The sequence below is a fragment of the Castor canadensis genome, chromosome 11 (assembly GCF_047511655.1).
Source record: "Castor canadensis chromosome 11, mCasCan1.hap1v2, whole genome shotgun sequence".
In the NCBI taxonomy this organism is placed as follows: domain Eukaryota; kingdom Metazoa; phylum Chordata; class Mammalia; order Rodentia; family Castoridae; genus Castor; species Castor canadensis.
In genome coordinates, this window is record NC_133396.1 from 90855239 (window position 1) to 90873331 (window position 18093).

Consider the following 18093-nt stretch of genomic DNA (forward strand, 5'->3'; position numbering starts at 1 on the left):
GGTTAAGATATTAGCATTAAATGTTTAAGATGGTTCTCGCCTTTAATCCTAGCTAGCTGGTGAGGCTGAGACTGAGAGGACCATGGTTTGAGGCCAGTTTGGGCAAGTAGTTTATGAGACTCCATCTCCAAAATAACCACAGCAAAATGGACTAGAGGTGTGGTCCAAGCTGTACAGCACCTGCTTTCCAAGTACAAAGCCCTGAGTTTAAACCCCAGGCCCACCAAACAAAGAACAGTATCTGTAAATAAAGAAGGCACAGATACCACTAGTGACTGAATGACCAGTTTTGCGAAAGCTCGGCCTAGAAGCCATGTGCTTTGGACATGAGAATAAGCAATTACAACTGGCTAAATGACAGACATACCACCTGAGCAGGTGAGAACGTTTATGAATACATGAGATTATAAAAAATACAAATGTAACATACTCTTATCTATTTTTGGACCTTTGAATTCTACTCCCCTCCCTTCAAAGTGGCAAAACTTTTCTGTATCTGGTGCTTTGGATCAGCAAGATTCCTCTTTGATAAGACTGTTTTCAATTCTAAATTTGACTACTCTGAGAGCAGGGCCATGACTGTTATCATCTAGGACAATGCTGACTTTGAGTGAGTAAGCTTTAGTGTTCCTGAAAGGCAGAAATCAACTGCTGGATGATTACCTTTTCTTAGAACATAATGTACTCTTGAGCACTATTGTTGGTACATGACAGGTCTTGTTTCAGATTTCAGGAATTGATTAGAAGTGCCACAGTTCATTATTTAGAGAATACTTTATTAGTTTCTGTAATCAAACCCACGTAGATAAGACCTTACATATTTAATACAGTGCGTTACCCCTGTACAAATGGAAAAAAAAAAATTAAGTTTAACGTTTCTAGACCAATATGGCTATTAATTTCTGTACAATGCCAACTCAACACAGTAAACCGGGATACTTTTTTCCAAAGTTGACAGCACAGCTAAAGTTTCCAAAAATTCAAATTATATATATATGTATATATATATATATATTTATATTTATATAAAAAGACCAATAATAGCAGTATGTTATGCATCAATAGCAGCAACAGCTTTTCCAAGTTCTGCAGTCATCTGAACAAAATTATAGAGACATCTAGCACACTCCATTAAAACAACAAAAAAACCAAACCAAACCAAACCAAAACAACAACAAAAAAAGTGAAAAAGTAAAAAAAACAAAACTCCAGAAAACAGCAATTTTCTGTTACTGTTGTGGTACCTGGCACCATTTTTTTTATTAGCTTCTCAATCATCATTTAGAAAGAAAACATTCTAGAGTAACATCATTAAAAACAGCTCTGATAAAGCACAGTCACTACTACGTATCATAAAGCAGGTGCAAGATACTTTACATTCACAGAGGTATGATACAGTACTGTCCTACATCTATAATACTAGAGGATACAATTAAAAAGGCATTATTTGAGACTTGATTCTACTTTTCCAGCAGAGGGCCCAAAGGATGGTATGACACAGCTCTTTAAAGAAATGCACTTTCTTAGACAGTATTTCCTTTCATTGGTGGCAGTTCTAAGTACTCTCTTAATGAACATCAGCTAAAAAACCGTTTAAAAAAAAAAAAAAAAAAGCCAGGGGAGAGAGGGTAACCCCAACCCCCCAACCACTGGAGTCATACAAAGATGACCAAATGAAGGCAAGCAAGACTCAACCTAACTAGGACTTTACCAAATCTGTCCTGTTTGAATAGCAAGAACTCCACGGAAGGATGCTAAGCAGCACTTCAAAGCTTTAGACCACAATCAAAACACAGCATCATTTCAGACAGCAGCACTAAGTAGTCAAACACTGCTCATTTGCATCTGTTCAAGGATGCTGACATTAATATTTAATCATCTGCTCACTCATCCAGGAAGTAGGGGAGATCAGTTACTACTGTACGTTGATTGTGTTCAACCCAATCACCACACTACAAAAATAGCAAGCTGCCATAATAAAAAATAAGGCTCCTCTTTCTAGCACCATTATCTTCAGTTTACTTTCAAACCTACAAACACCATAATCACACCCAAAGAATGTTAGGAAGCAAAGAAACCACATCTGATGTATTAGCTGGGACTGCCACACTGCTCAGGCTAATCTATTCCTCTGTGGTTATTATTTTCCCCCTATTTCTGGTGTTTCATCTAATCATAAAGGTTTTTAGATCTAAACTGTATGCACTTAAGGAATATGTGCACATTTTGTATATAAATTCTGACTGAAGATACATGGCCATCAACTGAGCAAATGTTACATAGTTAGGTGAAAGCTTGCAAAGCCTCATTTTAACTGGTGCAGCAGCTGTTTGTCAGTGTAAATTGCTCCTATGTCCCTTGTGCATCTCCAAGCTCTAGAAAGAATAATGTCACAGACCATTTAACCCCGTGGCTCCTGGCATTATCTGACTTCATTCTCCCTATACCCCCCTCCCCCAATACCCTGCAATAAACCATAGCCTTTAAGATTTTGTTTCTTCGGTTTTGATCGCCTGAGGTTTGATTGGTCCAGTTCTAACAGGTTTGGTGGCTATAGTGGGTGCAGGGGGTGGCTTTTCTTCTACTTTTTCCTGACAGACACCAGGAGGGTCAGTCAGTGTTTCAGAAGGTTTACTTGAATCACTGTCCACTTTCTGGGCTTTGCCTCCTATCTGTTTGCTCTGTTGCTGCTCAGAGAAGAACCGTTGCGTGGACTGAAGAACCTCTGCTCTCTGTTTTGCCTTAAAAAATGAGAAACAATAATTGAAAATACTGTAGTATTACCAGAGCCTGTCAAATCAATCTTAATGCAAATTCTTTTACCAATCACAAATCAGTTTTCCCCAAGTTGGTTTGGCCCAAGCTAAAAGTACCTCATTGATCTTTCAGCTTTTAATGCACAGACTTCTTCCTATCTTTGAAAACATTTCATGTGATTTTTTTTAAACATTTGAAACAAGACCACCTCCCACCATCTTTCCAGAGTCTGCTCTCTTATAAGTAAAATATAAATTGCTGCTGGTTTGTATCTTTTTCTAGAACAGCTTATTGATATCAAATTTTACTCAGGGAGGCTGCTTGCAAGTTTGAAAACATACATGTAACACTTAAAACTGCTATCAATATGTGGTCTACAATAAAATGAAAAGGAAGCACTTATATTGTGGCATTACCAACACCTAGGACCAAATGTCTTGTGGCTGAGTCCTCTTCCCACAGCTCTCTTCTGCAGGGGAAGAGCATCAGAAATTAGTAACTACAACTTCACTGGATCACTAAGTTCTGATAGCTCCTACCACATTCTGAGCGGGTAAAATAATTTCTTAGTTTCATTGACTATGTGCCCCAAAGAAAATACTTACGTTACTCTGCAAATTATACCACTGTAACATACATAGATTAAATCTTAAGCTTCTATATCTCTTGCATATATAACAAAAAAATTCGAGTTCTACAGGTAACATGTTCTATCCAAAGACTGAAAGCAAGTCAAGTTTCAAGAAATTTGTATACTTTCCCACCCCATTAAGATTAGTTAAGCGCTAGTGTCATTTCTAACACGAGAATGTGTGAAAATCAAATGCCAAGTAGCCTGGAGCAGTACTGGAAACCAAGGCCAAATAATATTTCCAAAACTTTTTATGTATACTAGTATTTTTAGTAGTAACAAACAGATGAAAATCTGTTGAAGTAGCCTAATAAAAGTAGGTAATATTTAACAAGAGTTTTACTCCAGGATAGTGTTTAAATTTGATTACTCAGCATCAGAAACAAAAAGGATGTCAACCCAGAAAGAAACTTAGGTATCTACTGAATTCTTTAATAGGGTCATCACAAACATGTTTCCAATTCAGACAGACTAAAGCCTTACTGTGCACATTTCACTATTTGTAAGCATCTTTTTTTCTAGTCTAATTTCTACACTGATTTATGCAGTGACAAAAACAGATAAAATTACTAAGATCTCTCAAGTCAACCCGAAAGTAAATTTGTAATAAACTCCCACTGGCAGTACAGGCAGACAGGTAAGGTATGTGCTACAAGAACTGTCCCCACACAGACTACTAAGATATTCTCTGCTTTAGCAAACCTATGTTGATTTGTGCCTTTCATCATGAAGGATCCCAAAGTGCTTTTCTAAGTTCTTCATCTACAACTGCACATTGTGGAATATGGCCACCTCAAGTGGCAGGCAAAAAAAACCCCAAAAAACAAAAAAGGATGTGAAAACATTTTAAGAAGAAAACTGTGCTAGAAAAATCAACATAGGTGTCTTACCCATTCCAGAGTTTTCAAACCACCATGATTACATATCAAAATAGATGCAAAGAGGGGCAGGGGGAGGAGTAGGGAGGGAAGAAAAACAAACAAAAAAATAGAGAAAGAAAATGGGGAAGCCTATAATAAATACACATTACTTTTCTGCTATTTCAAAAAATATAGCATCCAAACTCAGATCTCCCTCAAATACCTGTTTTATGAACAATTCATTTGGCCACAGAGTTTAAAATGTTAATTTGGTTTCTGACTAGAGTTGCAAAAAACCAAAAGCACCAGAAACAACAACAAAAACAAAAACAAAAACAAAAAAAAGGAAAAAAGGTGAGGGTGGGAGGGAGGAAAAAAAAAAAAAAACCCCAAAATAATGAATAAAGGTAATTTAGCTTCATTAAATCTGGTAAGACAATGAATGCCTGGATATATGATTATGGGTCCAATGGCATTTTAAGACATGGTTCAGAGACAGATTCTTGCTCTGTTGGCTGTTAACACTGTACTAACCTTCATGTCTTGTTCAGCCTTCAACGCAGCCTGGGCCTGATTACCTCTGACTCCAGATAGTGATCCACAAGGACCCCTGGCTACATGTGGCAAACGAGCATGGCTCATGAGGCCTGTGGTCAGCGGAGGAGGCATCTGACTGGCCAGTGCCATTGGTGGCCTCTGAACAGGCGCTGGGAAGGTGTTAGTATGTGGGGCTCTTACCAATGGAGGGACCAGGTTAGGCTGAGAGAGAATCTGAGTGAAAAAAACAAAACATACAACATTGAACTGTTAAAAAAAAAAAAAAAAAAAAAAAAAAAAAGCCAACTAAATCAGGTTGGCTTATCCCAGGGTAAATCTGTGCCCATCCTTCCAGTAAAAGGGAGTTTATGGATTGTGCCAGTCTGTTAACAAGGACAAAGAATAAACAGGCCATGTTTAGGTAGTTAACAGAAAAATTAGGCAAAGTATGCTATGGCACTTCAGCTGGTTCTTGTATCTCAGCTATACATTCTAAAGGGGGCATAGAAAGGTACGACTGCAGAAAAGGTACATACCTAAACCAAACATAATCTGAAGATCAATAAAACTAATACTAATTCAACAAATATGTGTTTCTTGGGAACCAATTCTAGTTTTGCTGCAAGAGTTATCAATGTTAGCTAGTCCTTTACTATGATCAACAAAAGGAAAAGAAGCCATCATTTTTACCCATTTACGAAAGACAGCTTTGTGAAAATTTAAGTTAAATTGCATTAAAACAAAACAAAACAAAACAAAACAAAAAACCCGTAAGAAACAAAACTCACTTTGGGCTTAGAAAACTTCAAGCACTGGGACCCTTCGCTGAAAAGTCAACTTCCTCAAACAAGATAAAAGGGATAGGACTCAAACCATCAGAGCTGTGTGGGGGAATCTTTTGAGTAACTCTATTGTCTGTTTTCTTTCTTCTATTTTTGGGTGGTACTTGGGTTTGAACTTACAACTTTGTGCAACCTGTGGTTGCAATCATGCTATGTTGTGTTCCAGTAGGGATTGATCCTCTGAAAGGCTGGCTTACTTGTACAGGACAGCTTAGGCTATGAACTCACAACTTGAGTCACGCCCCCTGTCCTATTGTTTGTTTTTAAACTAAAAAATTACTGCTAGTACCTAGCTATAAATTGCAAAGAATGTATCTGAATACTATAAATTTACTATTAAAATCAGAAACTTTTTCATTCAAAAGTGTACTTAACTGGTTAATGTTAAGATTACAAAATCAGAGGTATACTCAAATGAGCAACTATGCAAGTAAACAGTACTCATTCTTACTTATATCCGCCTACCTGGGGTGCAAACTGTGTAGGAAATGGTTGGGTCATTCTCACAGTGGCAGGGGCTGACTGGAACTGTTTCTGATAGACAATGCTGTTCATTTTGCTGGACTGGCTGTTTGGACTTGTTGATGTAGCCCTTGGAAGGAATCCATCACTGGTCAGTACAGTAGTACTAAGTAAGTAATGCTTTTAGATTTTTATAGACATTTTCCTTAGTATTTTCATCATACTTGGTAGTTGATGAAAATTGAACAAACACTGTAGTAGAAGAGACACTGGAGAGGCAGAAGTGAGAAAAAAGACTAGCTACACTTGCTTTGTATTAAAAGAATTTTCTTAGGATACATAAAAAATGTTAACATTGCAGATAAAATTATCAAAATGAACATCTTAGCAAACTACTTTTCTGCTTAAAGGGTGGGACTGATGATATTAAGTACTTGGCAAACAAATGGTGATCAATTACTGTGAAATCTCATAAGCAAATTTAAATATCCATTTTACCGGAAAGGACTAGATGTTGGTGTGGTGCTTCTACCACCAATTGGAGGTGTGCCTGGTTTAATATCAATACCACTTCCAAAGGCTTTTAGTTCCATTTCAGACATCTGAGAATAAACACAAAAGAAACTTAATATGTCTTCAATTCTGTAAGCTAACTTCAGTGTTTAATGTGCTATACTTAAAGACCAGTCTAGATAGGGTTAAGAACCTTAGCACAAAAATCTTATAGTTAGGCTGTCCATTTTATGGAATTATCAGGCCAAGTAGACTTGTAATTAAGTAAGTCTAAGAGACTTTGTAAATTCAATTTCTCCACAAAATGTGTGAATTCTATCATTAGGTAAAAACAAGAGAGGACCAAACACAGTAATAAATGGTAATTAAAAAAAAAGTAAGTATAATTGGGGGGGGGGTTGAGATTTTCTACAAGGTATATTTTCTTTTTATAGACTAGACTACAAAGATACACATATCCAAACACTTAGCTTTAGTCTCAAGTAAACTTACTTTTCCTGTGGTTGCGATCATGCTATGTTGTGTGCCAGCAGGGATTAATCCTCTGAAAGGCTGGCTTACTTGTGCAGGACGGCTCAGGCTCTGAGCCTGTGCTTGGGGGGTGGTATGCTGTAATGGGGGCTGAAGAGTTTGAGGCAAAGCAATCAGAGGCTGCCCTGTAGATCCAAAATTAGTCAAGGAAAGCTGGGATGCGGGCAAAGGTACTGTAACCTAGAAAACAAGCAAACAAAAACTGCAGTAATTTGCTTATAACTATTATGCACATAAACCTATAGTAGACACACACAACTCTTTAAACAGAAAACATCAATCTATACTTTGTATACTTCATATACAAATCTTTTGCTTAGTAACTACTCTTTTTTTTTTGAGGTACAACAAAATATGGTTGCATGTCACTTAATGACAGTGATGTGTTTTAATAAATGTGGTGTTGCAACAACACAGATTGTACTTCACTAATCGTAATTCATTCTTCCTTCCCCAAACCCCCTTTTTTTGAGGCAGGGTCTTGCAATGTTGCCCAGTCTAGTCTTGAACTCCTGGTTATGAGCAATCCTTCTGCCTCAACCTCCCAAGAAGGTGGATGATAGGCGTGTGCCACCACACCTGGCAGATGAAACTACAGGCCAACTGTCAAGAAGTCTGCTGTTGATGGAAACATCATTATGTAGCACATGACTATAGTTTTGTTCACGTTACTGGTAGGGAAGAACTATATAACTGAAATAATTATGATTATCTTCGAAGTTATTCACAGTACATGCCAAATAACCACAAAATATTTGATGTAACTTAGGAAGTAGCAAGCTCCCAAGTAGATGTTCTTATAGAATTTTCAGATCTGGTCAAAATGAGTTTGACAAGAAAAAGAACTTTTCGTCAGTTTTTAAAAATATCATATTTAATATTAATGGCAAATAAAGACATAATTAAGAACTGTCATTTCCTAAAATAGCAACCAGAGTCACAAGAGAAGATGATCAAGACTAACTGGGTTGACATTCCACTAACTTTGAAAGCCTAAGATGACTTTCTTTTTTATTTATTTTTTTTTTGCGGCACTTAGGTTTGAATTCAGAGCCATCACTTTAAGCCACTCCACCAGCCCCCCTAACCCCTTTTTTAGTGATGGAGTTTTTTGAGATGGGATCTTGTGAACTATTTGCCTGGACTGGCTTTGAACCATGATCCTCCTGATCTCTGCCTCCTGAGTAGCTAGGATTACAAGCATGAGCCACCAGCGTCCAGCAAAAAAAAATCATTTTTATATTATTGCATCCATATACTTAAGGTATTTGCCATTTATACTTTGTCAGTCTCTGAGACACCATGCAATTTATTACATTAACTTGTTTGGTGGTTATGGGCCTTCATTCACCAGTAACACTAATGGGCAAGCCACCTATCACACTTACATTCCTGAAAAACATTCTTCATACTTTTATATTCATGGATTCTGTTGTTTAAATACGCTATTACATGGAAATCCACTAAAAAAACAGGCAAAACAGATCTGACTGAAGTAGGGGATTGGGAAAGAGTGAGGAGGTGGGTATTATCGGACTGACTGAAACATTTTCCACTCTCAGTGGACCCAACGGAATTCCCAGGATACCTCAGTTTGAAAACCACTCCTCCCATCTTGGTCTTACACAAATTTCCAAACAATATTAAAGGCAATAAAAATAATAATAAAGAAAATTGAGGAAATTTACCATGCCATAGTTTACCTGCTGGAGAGCACTTGGTGACTGAGCAGTGTTATAAAAATTTGTCTGACCAGGCTGCTGTACTTGTCCAGAATAAAGATTTGAGGCCTGGGTAAGATTTGCTCTAGCCTACAAAAAAAATTTTATAAGAAAGAGCAGTAAGATTGAAAAGATATCTAACTTAGAGGTGTTGAGGGAATCATTTCAAAGCAATTTCTAAAAATACTACTATATAAAAAAAGGAAGATCGTTATCTATTCACGTTAAAATGTCTTTTAACATTCACCTATTAGAGTTTTTTTTTCTTTAAAAAATGTTTCAACAATCTGGATTTATTTTAAAATAGGAATACAGTGATCTGTGCACTGTTCTTGCCCCTGCCTTACCTGGAGAAGATGTGTATCAATCAATTGGGAACTTCCTAGTCCTGATGCCTGCCCCAGTTGATGTTCATACAATATTGGGATAGGCTGAGTATTTGAAGTTTGTTGAAAGGCAAGACCTGATTGTGCCTTGGCGAGTTCCTGGTGTTGGACAGCTGGGAAGTTGTGGATAGCAGTACCAGAAAGGACCACAGATGGCTGGGAAAGACTGCTTTGCATAAAGGCTGGCTGAGATCTACATTAAATATTAAAGATGAAAAACATGTGTTACAAGTTAATTTTATGTGGATCTGAAAACCTTAAGACTATCCCAAATGACCAAATAATCTAATTAGCACAGAACTCAAGAAAAGAAATAGAAAAGAGGTAGAGAAAACAACCTGTATCTAAGACACTTATTTCAAGATTTAGAGCCCTGTATACAACAAAACTTTACATGTCAAAGTTTGGGAAAAGGCATGCTCTCTCTGGAGAAACTTAAATGACGGTAATTCTTTTTATATGTTTACTATGAAGTAAAAAACTGAACCTGTTTTTCTCTTGATGATACTGCATTCCAAGCTATAGCCTCAAATAGCCCCAACTATTATTCTTTGTATCTCATTACTTCCCTGTATGTATGGCCCCAAGATAATTATGGAATAAAGCAAAACAGTAGTTTTAGTTTAACCCTGATTACCACAGATTTTCTTTCTTTTTAAAAAACACAACATTGAAATCTAAACTAGGACTGCCCTATCATCTCTGGGATGGAAACCTCCGGTGTATACTTTTAAGATGCTAAAGCAAACAGTAAGCAAGTCAAACTAGTGGACTGAAGATAGAATTATGAATAAATATTATCCTTTGTTAAAACTGATTTAGTGGCAGGAGCAAAATCCATTAGGCAGGAGTGCTAGTCATGGATCACAAGTGATCTTCACAATTCCTATATGTAAATTATGCTTAAATATGGGAAAATATGAAGATACTGTTATAAACTTTGGTGTCCTGAAATAAATTCAGGAATTCACTATTAATCTGACCTGTGCCTTCTATTATAGTAGTCACTAGCCACAATTACATATGTTTATTACATTTTTATGGAATGAGTCTGGTTTAAAAATCATGTCTTCTAAGACAATTGGTAAAAAGGAAATTGCAAACATAGAATGTCAGAACATTGCTACTACATTTCCTATGACTATGATGGACAATACTAATTAAGAATTGTACTCTTTCACACTGCTGGGTGGGAAGTGTTTGCAAGCTTCTTAACAGTGGTTCAAGCAGCCAGTATCAATTGAAGGAAGACTGGCTTGAAGCTGGAGGTGCAGCTCAGTGGTAGAGCACTTCATTAGCTTCATAAGTCCCTGGATTTTATCCCCAGCAATAGTAGGGGCAGTATGTGTGTGAGAGGTGGGGGGAGGGGGAAGGTGGGGGGAGGGGGAAGGCATTGGGACAGTGGCTTGTGAGATTGAATCTGCTATTCCTGGATTAGAAATTTTAAAGGTTTATTTCTAAACACAAATTCAAAGCTGTCCCAAACTGAATATGAAAAAGACTATCTCTAACTTCTAGTTAGGGTAAATAGTTTTATCAACTCTAAAAGAATTTTAAGAAATTACTGCCAAACTAAATGACAGTAATACCAGGAAAAAAAGGGAAAAGCTAAATAATGATACAGATTTACTAAATTGTATGGAAGAACCTTTAACCAAAATACAAAGACATTTATTTATCAAGCTTACTAGGGTATTGATTTAGGGTCTTGTACATGCTGAGGCAAGGTCTCTACCACTGAGCTACATCCCAGAAAGACTATTCTCTTTAGGTGTATCATTTATTGTGTCTTAAAATACATAAGCTATACCAACTGGTGCCAAATTTAACTTAAAAATACAGAAATGTTACCCAAACTATGTATAAAAAGAAAACAAATTCCTAAAAGCAAATTTACAGCTTTATAATCTTCCTCATCTAAATGTCCTGAATGTAAATTTATTTTTCTTTCTGATGACTTGTGACATTACCATGAACATGCGTAACAGCTATGCCATGGTGCACTGCTCTTACCATCTAATTTTTACTCTCACACTTCCACTCTCAGGTAAATTCTGGTTAAAAAACAAAACAAAAACAAACAAACAAAAAACAACTCCTACCTCTAAGCATCCTAACTATCTCATGTGTCAAATGGGGATGACTTAATTTACTATGTGTGGCTGTACAAGAACTAAGTTTAGTTAATGTATGTGAGGGCTGGATTAATACAAGTCAGTTTTCGCTATTATCCTAATTGTAAAGAAAACTCAAAGCGTACCTGAGTAAATCTTTAGAGGGAGTGCTTTCTTTTGCACAACACAGCGTACTTGTCACCACTGTCACTACTTCTTCTATTCTTTGTCTGACATTCCTTTCTTCTGTTCCACCCTGACCTCTGCCTCCTAACATACTGTAGTTATCTGCCATGCTTCAGAGGAGACTTCAACTTATAGCTGTTAGCAGGATGTAAACCCTTAGGTCCTTTAGCAGCTATTTTATGTGATTTCTAATTGTTGTTGGGAGGGCTGTGATTTAGTCAAGATGTTTTAAGGCTTCAAAAAAAATCAAATACCTAGGTGTAAACCTAACAAAAGATGTGAACGACCTCTACAAGGAAAACTTCTGAAGAAAGAGATTGAGGAAGACTATAGAAAGTGGAGAGATCTCCCATGCTCATGGATTGGTAGAATCAACATAGTAAAAATGTCTATACTCCCAAAAGTAATCTACATGCTTAATGCAATTCCCATCAAAATTCCAATGACATTCATTAAAGAGATTGAAAAATCTATCATGAAATTTATATGGAAACACAAGAGGCCACGAATAGCCAAGGCAATACTCAGTCAAAAGAACAATGCTGGAGGTATCACAATACCTGACTTCAAACTATATTATAAAGCAGTAACAATAAAAACAGCATGGTACTGGCACAAAAACAGACATGAAGACCAGTGGAACAGAATAGAGGATCCAGATATGAAGCCACACAACTATAACCAACTTGTCTTTGACAAAGGCGCTAGAAATATACTATGGAGAAAAAGCAGCCTCTTCAACAAAAACTGCTGGGAAAACTGGTTAGCAGTCTGCAAAAAACTGAAACTAGATCCATGTATATCACCCTTTACCAATATTAACTCAAAATGGATCAAGGATCTTAATATCAGACCACAAACTCTAAAGTTGGTACAGGAAAGAGTAGGAAATACTTTGGAACTAATAGGTATAGCAAAGACTTTCTCAATGGAACCCCAGCAGCACAGCAACTAAGAGATAGCATAGATAAATGGGACTTCATAAAACTAAAAAGCTTCTGTTCATCAAAAGAAATGGTCTCTAAATTGAAGAGAACATCCACAGAGTGGGAGAAAATATTTGCCAGCTACACATCAGACAAAGGACTGATAACCAGAATATATAGGGAACTTAAAAAACTAAATTCTCCCAAAATTAATGAACCAATAAAGAAATAGGCAAGTGAACTAAACAGAACTTTCTCAAAAGAAGAAACTCAAATGGCCAAAAAACACATGAAAAAATGCTCACCATCTCTAGCAATAAAGGAAATGCAAATTAAAACCACACTAAGATTCCACCTCTCCCCTGTTAGAATAGCCATCATCAGCAACACCACCAACAACAGGTGTTGGCGAGGATGCGGGGAAAAAGGAACCCTCTTACACTGTTGGTGGGAATGTAAACTAGTACAACCACTCTGGAAAAAAATTTGGAGGCTACTTAGAAAGCTAGACATTGATCTACCATTTGATCCAGCAATACCACTCTTGGGGATATACCCAAAAGACTGTGACACAGGTTACTCCAGAGGCACCTGCATACCCATGTTTATTGCAGCACTATTCACAATAGCCAAGTTATGGAAACAGCCGAGATGCCCCAGCACTGACGAATGGATTAAGAAAATGTGGTATCTATACACGATGGAATTTTATGCAGCCATGAAGAAGAATGAAATGTTATCATTCGCTGGTAAATGGATGGAATTGGAGAGCATCATTCTGAGTGAGGTTAGCCTGGCCCAAAAGACCAAAAATCGTATGTTCTCCCTCATACGCGGACATTAGATCAAGGGCAAACACAACAAGGGGATTGGACTTTGATCACAAGATAAAAAGGAGAGCACACAAGGGAGATATGAGGATAGGTAAGACACCTAAAAAATTAGCTAGCATTTATTGCCCTCAACACAGAGAAACTAAAGCAGATACCTTAAAAGCAACTGAGGCCAATAGGAGAAGGGGACCAGGAACTAGAGAAAAGGTTAGATCAAAAAGAATTAACCTAGAAGGTAACACACTTGCATAGGAAATTAATGAGTCAATTCCCTGTATAGCTATCCTTATCTCAACTAGCAAAAACCCTTGTTCCTTCCTATTATTGCTTATACTCTCTCTTCAACAAAATTAGAGGTAAGGGCAAAATAGTTTCTGCTGGGTATCAAGGGGGTGGGGGGGAAAAGGAAGGGGTGGAGTGGGTGGTAAGGGAGGGGGTGGGGGCAGGGGGGGGGAGAAATGATCCAAACATTGTATGCACATATGAATTAAAAAAAAAAAAAAGATGTTTTAAGGCTCGACTTTCTTTAATAAAGTTTGGTTTGAATTACCAGAGACTGAGGTTTACAACATATAATCAACAGACTTGAGTAATTTAATGTTGTTTATAACATGGTCATTACTAGCTTTTGAGGGGAAGAAACAGTAGGGCTGATGGTAATTACATTATTTTTACATTTTTATTAGCATATGTTCACTGTATAGGGGAATTGTGCCAATTCCTAACAGCTTTACATTGAATACTGGTTAGATTGCCCCCACTGTCCTAGTACATTATTTTTAACATTACATACAACTTTTAAAGCAATTACCTATATGGTTGAAGTGAAGAACTGAATAATTCCTGGGCCTGGGAAACAGCAGGTCCGGCCCCCAAACTCAGTTGGGCTTGATGCTGTCCTTGCAGTGGTGCATAAATAGGGATTGGAATTTGCTGAACTGAAGTTGGCTGCAATGCAATAACCATAACAAAGAAACGCACACATATATAATTATAGATACGAATAGCATACATGTAAATTATAACATTTAGAAAGAATAAAAATTTGAAGACAAGAAAATAAAGAAAAGTTAACAGTGATATATCAATTCCCTTTTAGAACAAATCTTTTCTTTTGGTTTGAACTCAGGGCCTTATCCTGCTTTTGAGTTACTATTATTATATTCAGTTACTTTTCAGGTAGGATTTCATGTTTTTTGCTGTTGGATGGTCTCCAACAGTGGTGGATCTCCCACTTACAACCTCCTGAACAACTAGGATCACAGCTGTGCCCTACCATGCTGGCTTAGCTGAGATGGGGTTCGTGCTCACTTTTTCCCTGGGCTAACATGGAACTGTAATCGTCCTGATCTCCACCTCATGAGAAGCTGGGATTACAAGCATGAGCCACAGTGGCAGGTGGTTTAAATAAATTTTCTTTTCAAACCACTACTTATTTTACATTGTTAACTATGAAGTCTGCTAAATTGGGGTTAAAAAACTTTGCTAATATCCTATTTAAGGTGATCACAGGTAAGCTCTAACTTCAAGGAACCTAACATGTGTAGTCCAACAAAAATGCTAAAGCCATACAAATGGCAAGCAACAAACACAGGATAGAAGTCTTTTATATTTACCTGAGAGAGACCTGGTTGAAAGCCCTGTTGCTGAGCCAGGGATGGTGGAGCCAATCGTGCATGTTGTGTATTGAATAAATGACTTGTGTCCATATAGAAAGCTGGGATTTGAGCTATAGACCAGGAAAAACAACCAATAGAGTCTGAATATCAGAATTTTCCAAATACTAAATAAAAACCAAGTTTTGTAGCATATTTTAAATTAAGTGAGAATCAATACTGCCACAAAAAACTAGAAATGTAAAAAGCTGCAAATGCAAAAAGAAACAAACTTCTAATAAAGAGGTACATGTAAATTAAAGTAAGGTAAATCTAGTACCAGGTTATGGAAAAATCCATATACTGTCAATGGAGTATATATTGGTAAAATTTCACATAAAAATTGAAAATGAACCAGCTCATTGAAACAGCAAATCCACTTAATTTTAAAACTATTAAAACTTAGTAAAATATTTCAAGAGAACTGATGATTAATGATTAAGTTTGGGAGAGATTCTTAACACACTTCTATATGTATTATACATACTACTTTGTGTCTTGCTGTTTTATATAGCAGTATACTCTAGCAAACTCATTACTGTTTTTAATTTACCACTATTATAAACAATCTTCAAATTTCAAAGTCATCAGATAGGAATCTTGTGAGATTATGAGATCTTATGAAACTGTTACTACAGTGATTTTTATATATGTAAAATAACAGCATTGTTTTATTTTGAATTTAAAGCATTACTGAGTTTAAAGTACTTCTAAAAATATTTCAGATGAACACTGTGATATTCAGTGGGGCCAGATATTCCAACTAATATTTTTCTTCTTTACTTTTTATGCTAACCCAAGAACTTTGTTATTATTTATTCTGAAGTTTCAGGTAACTAAACATTTTGTGATTTGATAGAATAGTGTCACATGCATAAATTACTTTGCAAATTGTTAGATACTACTTCATCATAACTATCATCCTAACAACTATACTCGTATATGTAGTATATGTAAAAGAAACTTTCAAGAGCCCTAGAATTTTTGTGAAGGAGTGATAGGTTTCATCTCTGTAAAGGATATATTTGCAAAGCATATGAAACAAATTTAAACTTGAAAGAGTTAGTAAAGAGAAAAAACAATCACTTATTAAAATGTCTTCACTTCCTAAATTTTTAATAATCAAATCTAAAAATTTTACCTGCTGCAGACTGAGACACATAAACTTGCGGACTCTGTTGTTGCTGGGCAATAAGGGAAGGCATACAGCTTAATTGTGAAAAATGACTCGCAGAAGGCAGGCTACTGGTCTGTAATTGTTGGGGTTTCACTTTACAAATATTAGGGGGATCAGATGTGGTTGTAGATTTTGTGCTCAAAGAAGAGGTAGTATATGTACCAGCTCCTGTATTTGGGGGAGGAGAAAGATCATGTTTAAAAGAGTCACTGTTGTTCACAGTACCAATAAGGATCTAGAAAATAAACATTTAATCCCTTATGTATAGTAGGCTCTCCCTATCTATGGGGCATACATCTGAGTATTGAAGTAACTACAGACTGAAAATATTTGAAGACAATTATGTCTGTACTGAATATGTACAGATTTTTCTCCTTGGATTATTCCCTAAGTAATTATTAACAGTATTATATAGCATTTGTACATAGGTATTATAAGTCATGTAGAGATGATGTGAAGTATACCAGAGGATGTGTGCAGGCTACATGCAAATATGCCACTTTATGTTAAGGGTCTTGAGCATGCACAGATTTTGATGAGACAGGGTCCTGGAAACAATCCCCCATGGATACTGATAGACAACTGTACTTATAAATTGCCTTAGGCCAAAAATGGAAATGAGTGGCTTACAAAAGCAAAGAACACTTATATGGAAACAAGCCTATAAAATCTGCAAAAATGTAATAGAAAATTAAAATGAGGAACAAAATAAAACACAAAACTCAAAATGAGTACCTACATGTCTATTTATAAAGCCTCAAATTAGTATCACTATTTAATCATCACAAAGAAGAAAAAGACAACCACCAGCTTGATTCATCTATGACCAGGCATAGATAAAAACATAAAAGGAAGAAGTGCTGTACCTTAGGAGTACTTACAAATGTAAATGGGCACGGAGAGATATCACTCTCTCCTGAAAAAAAAAGTCACTTAAACTTAAGCTTAGATTTCTCTTTCTTGCAAAAAACTGGCATAAAGTAGCGCCTTGAATACAAATGAAGATAAATGAGTGGAATTTTAAAATTTACATTTTGAAGGGTCAATTGGTTTTTATTACCAGTCAGCTATGACTGTAACAATAGAGCAAAATGAAAATAACTAGTATTTGATTTAAAAATCTATGGTCTCTACCAACAGGGATAGTCAAAAACAGTCCTTGTTTAAAAATTATTCTAGTCAAGGGAAGCAGAGGTAGTCTAGACCTGGAGAAAGAAGGTTGTTGACTTCCAAAGACAGAACTGGGAACCTTCCCAGTCCCTTTATTTTCCAAATTTCTCTACCACAATCTCCTTCTGCTTCTTTTAGAGCAAACTCCCTACCCCAGCAGAATAGGGCCCAAGTTAGTCTAGTAAAACGCCTTTGCAAATGAGCAGAGGGGGAATGGCTGAAAGATTTAGAAGGAAAAAGAGTTGGAAGACTTTGAAATTGTAACGCAGTACATCATCTCTGGGTTTGCTTATTTTTAATACATACTTCTGATTATAGAAAATATAATTATAGTATAACCTAAAGAGCACTGTTTTCTAGGTACCTAAAGCTAACACAGTATGCAGAATATTGAAAAACAGTATTTTAATCACCAAATGAAAACTAAAGCTGTGTTGGATATATTTTGTATCCATGGGAAGAAAAACTTCTCATTGCTTTGGAACTATTGGAGAATACTGGAAAAGCTTGAAATAAAATATGCTTTCAACAGAAGAAACATGGTTACATACAAGGTAGAGTGAAAAGGGTACAGTTTTTTTTAGAGTCACGCATATTAGAAATACCTCTAATGCTGACAAACTTTTCTTAACAAAACAGAACAAATTAAATCCCAAAACAAATGAATTTCATCACTCAAATAGTAGATCAGAAGTTATCTACACCCCCCCCTTTCTTTTGATGGTACTGAGGTTTGAACTCAGGACTGTGTGCTCAGCATGGTCAGTGCTATACCACTTCAGCCATGCTCCC

At 36.4% G+C, this 18093-nt stretch overlaps 1 protein-coding gene across 15 annotated transcripts in view; it reads right to left on the reverse strand.

The window, feature by feature from the left end:
- Nucleotides 1–755: 755 nt before the first annotated feature.
- Prrc2c (proline rich coiled-coil 2C) overlaps nucleotides 756–18093 on the reverse strand; it is a 90147-nt gene continuing 72809 nt past the window's right edge. For 6 of the 15 annotated variants that reach the window (XM_074047494.1, XM_074047492.1, XM_074047490.1 and 3 more), the window contains exons 26-35: nucleotides 16096–16299; nucleotides 14916–15028; nucleotides 14111–14247; nucleotides 9202–9433; nucleotides 8822–8944; nucleotides 7095–7313; nucleotides 6588–6691; nucleotides 6093–6219; nucleotides 4783–5019; nucleotides 756–2741 (exon numbers count right to left, since the gene is read on the reverse strand). In XM_074047494.1, coding sequence (XP_073903595.1) covers nucleotides 2484–2741; nucleotides 4783–5019; nucleotides 6093–6219; nucleotides 6588–6691; nucleotides 7095–7313; nucleotides 8822–8944; nucleotides 9202–9433; nucleotides 14111–14247; nucleotides 14916–15028; nucleotides 16096–16299 — 1754 coding nt within the window. In that variant the 3' untranslated portion in view covers nucleotides 756–2483. Of the gene's footprint in view, nucleotides 2742–3173; nucleotides 3227–4782; nucleotides 5020–6092; nucleotides 6220–6587; nucleotides 6692–7094; nucleotides 7314–8821; nucleotides 8945–9201; nucleotides 9434–14110; nucleotides 14248–14915; nucleotides 15029–16095; nucleotides 16300–18093 lie in introns of all 15 variants that reach the window. The other 9 variants (XM_074047495.1, XM_074047493.1, XM_074047500.1 and 6 more) reach the window with 7 other exon arrangements.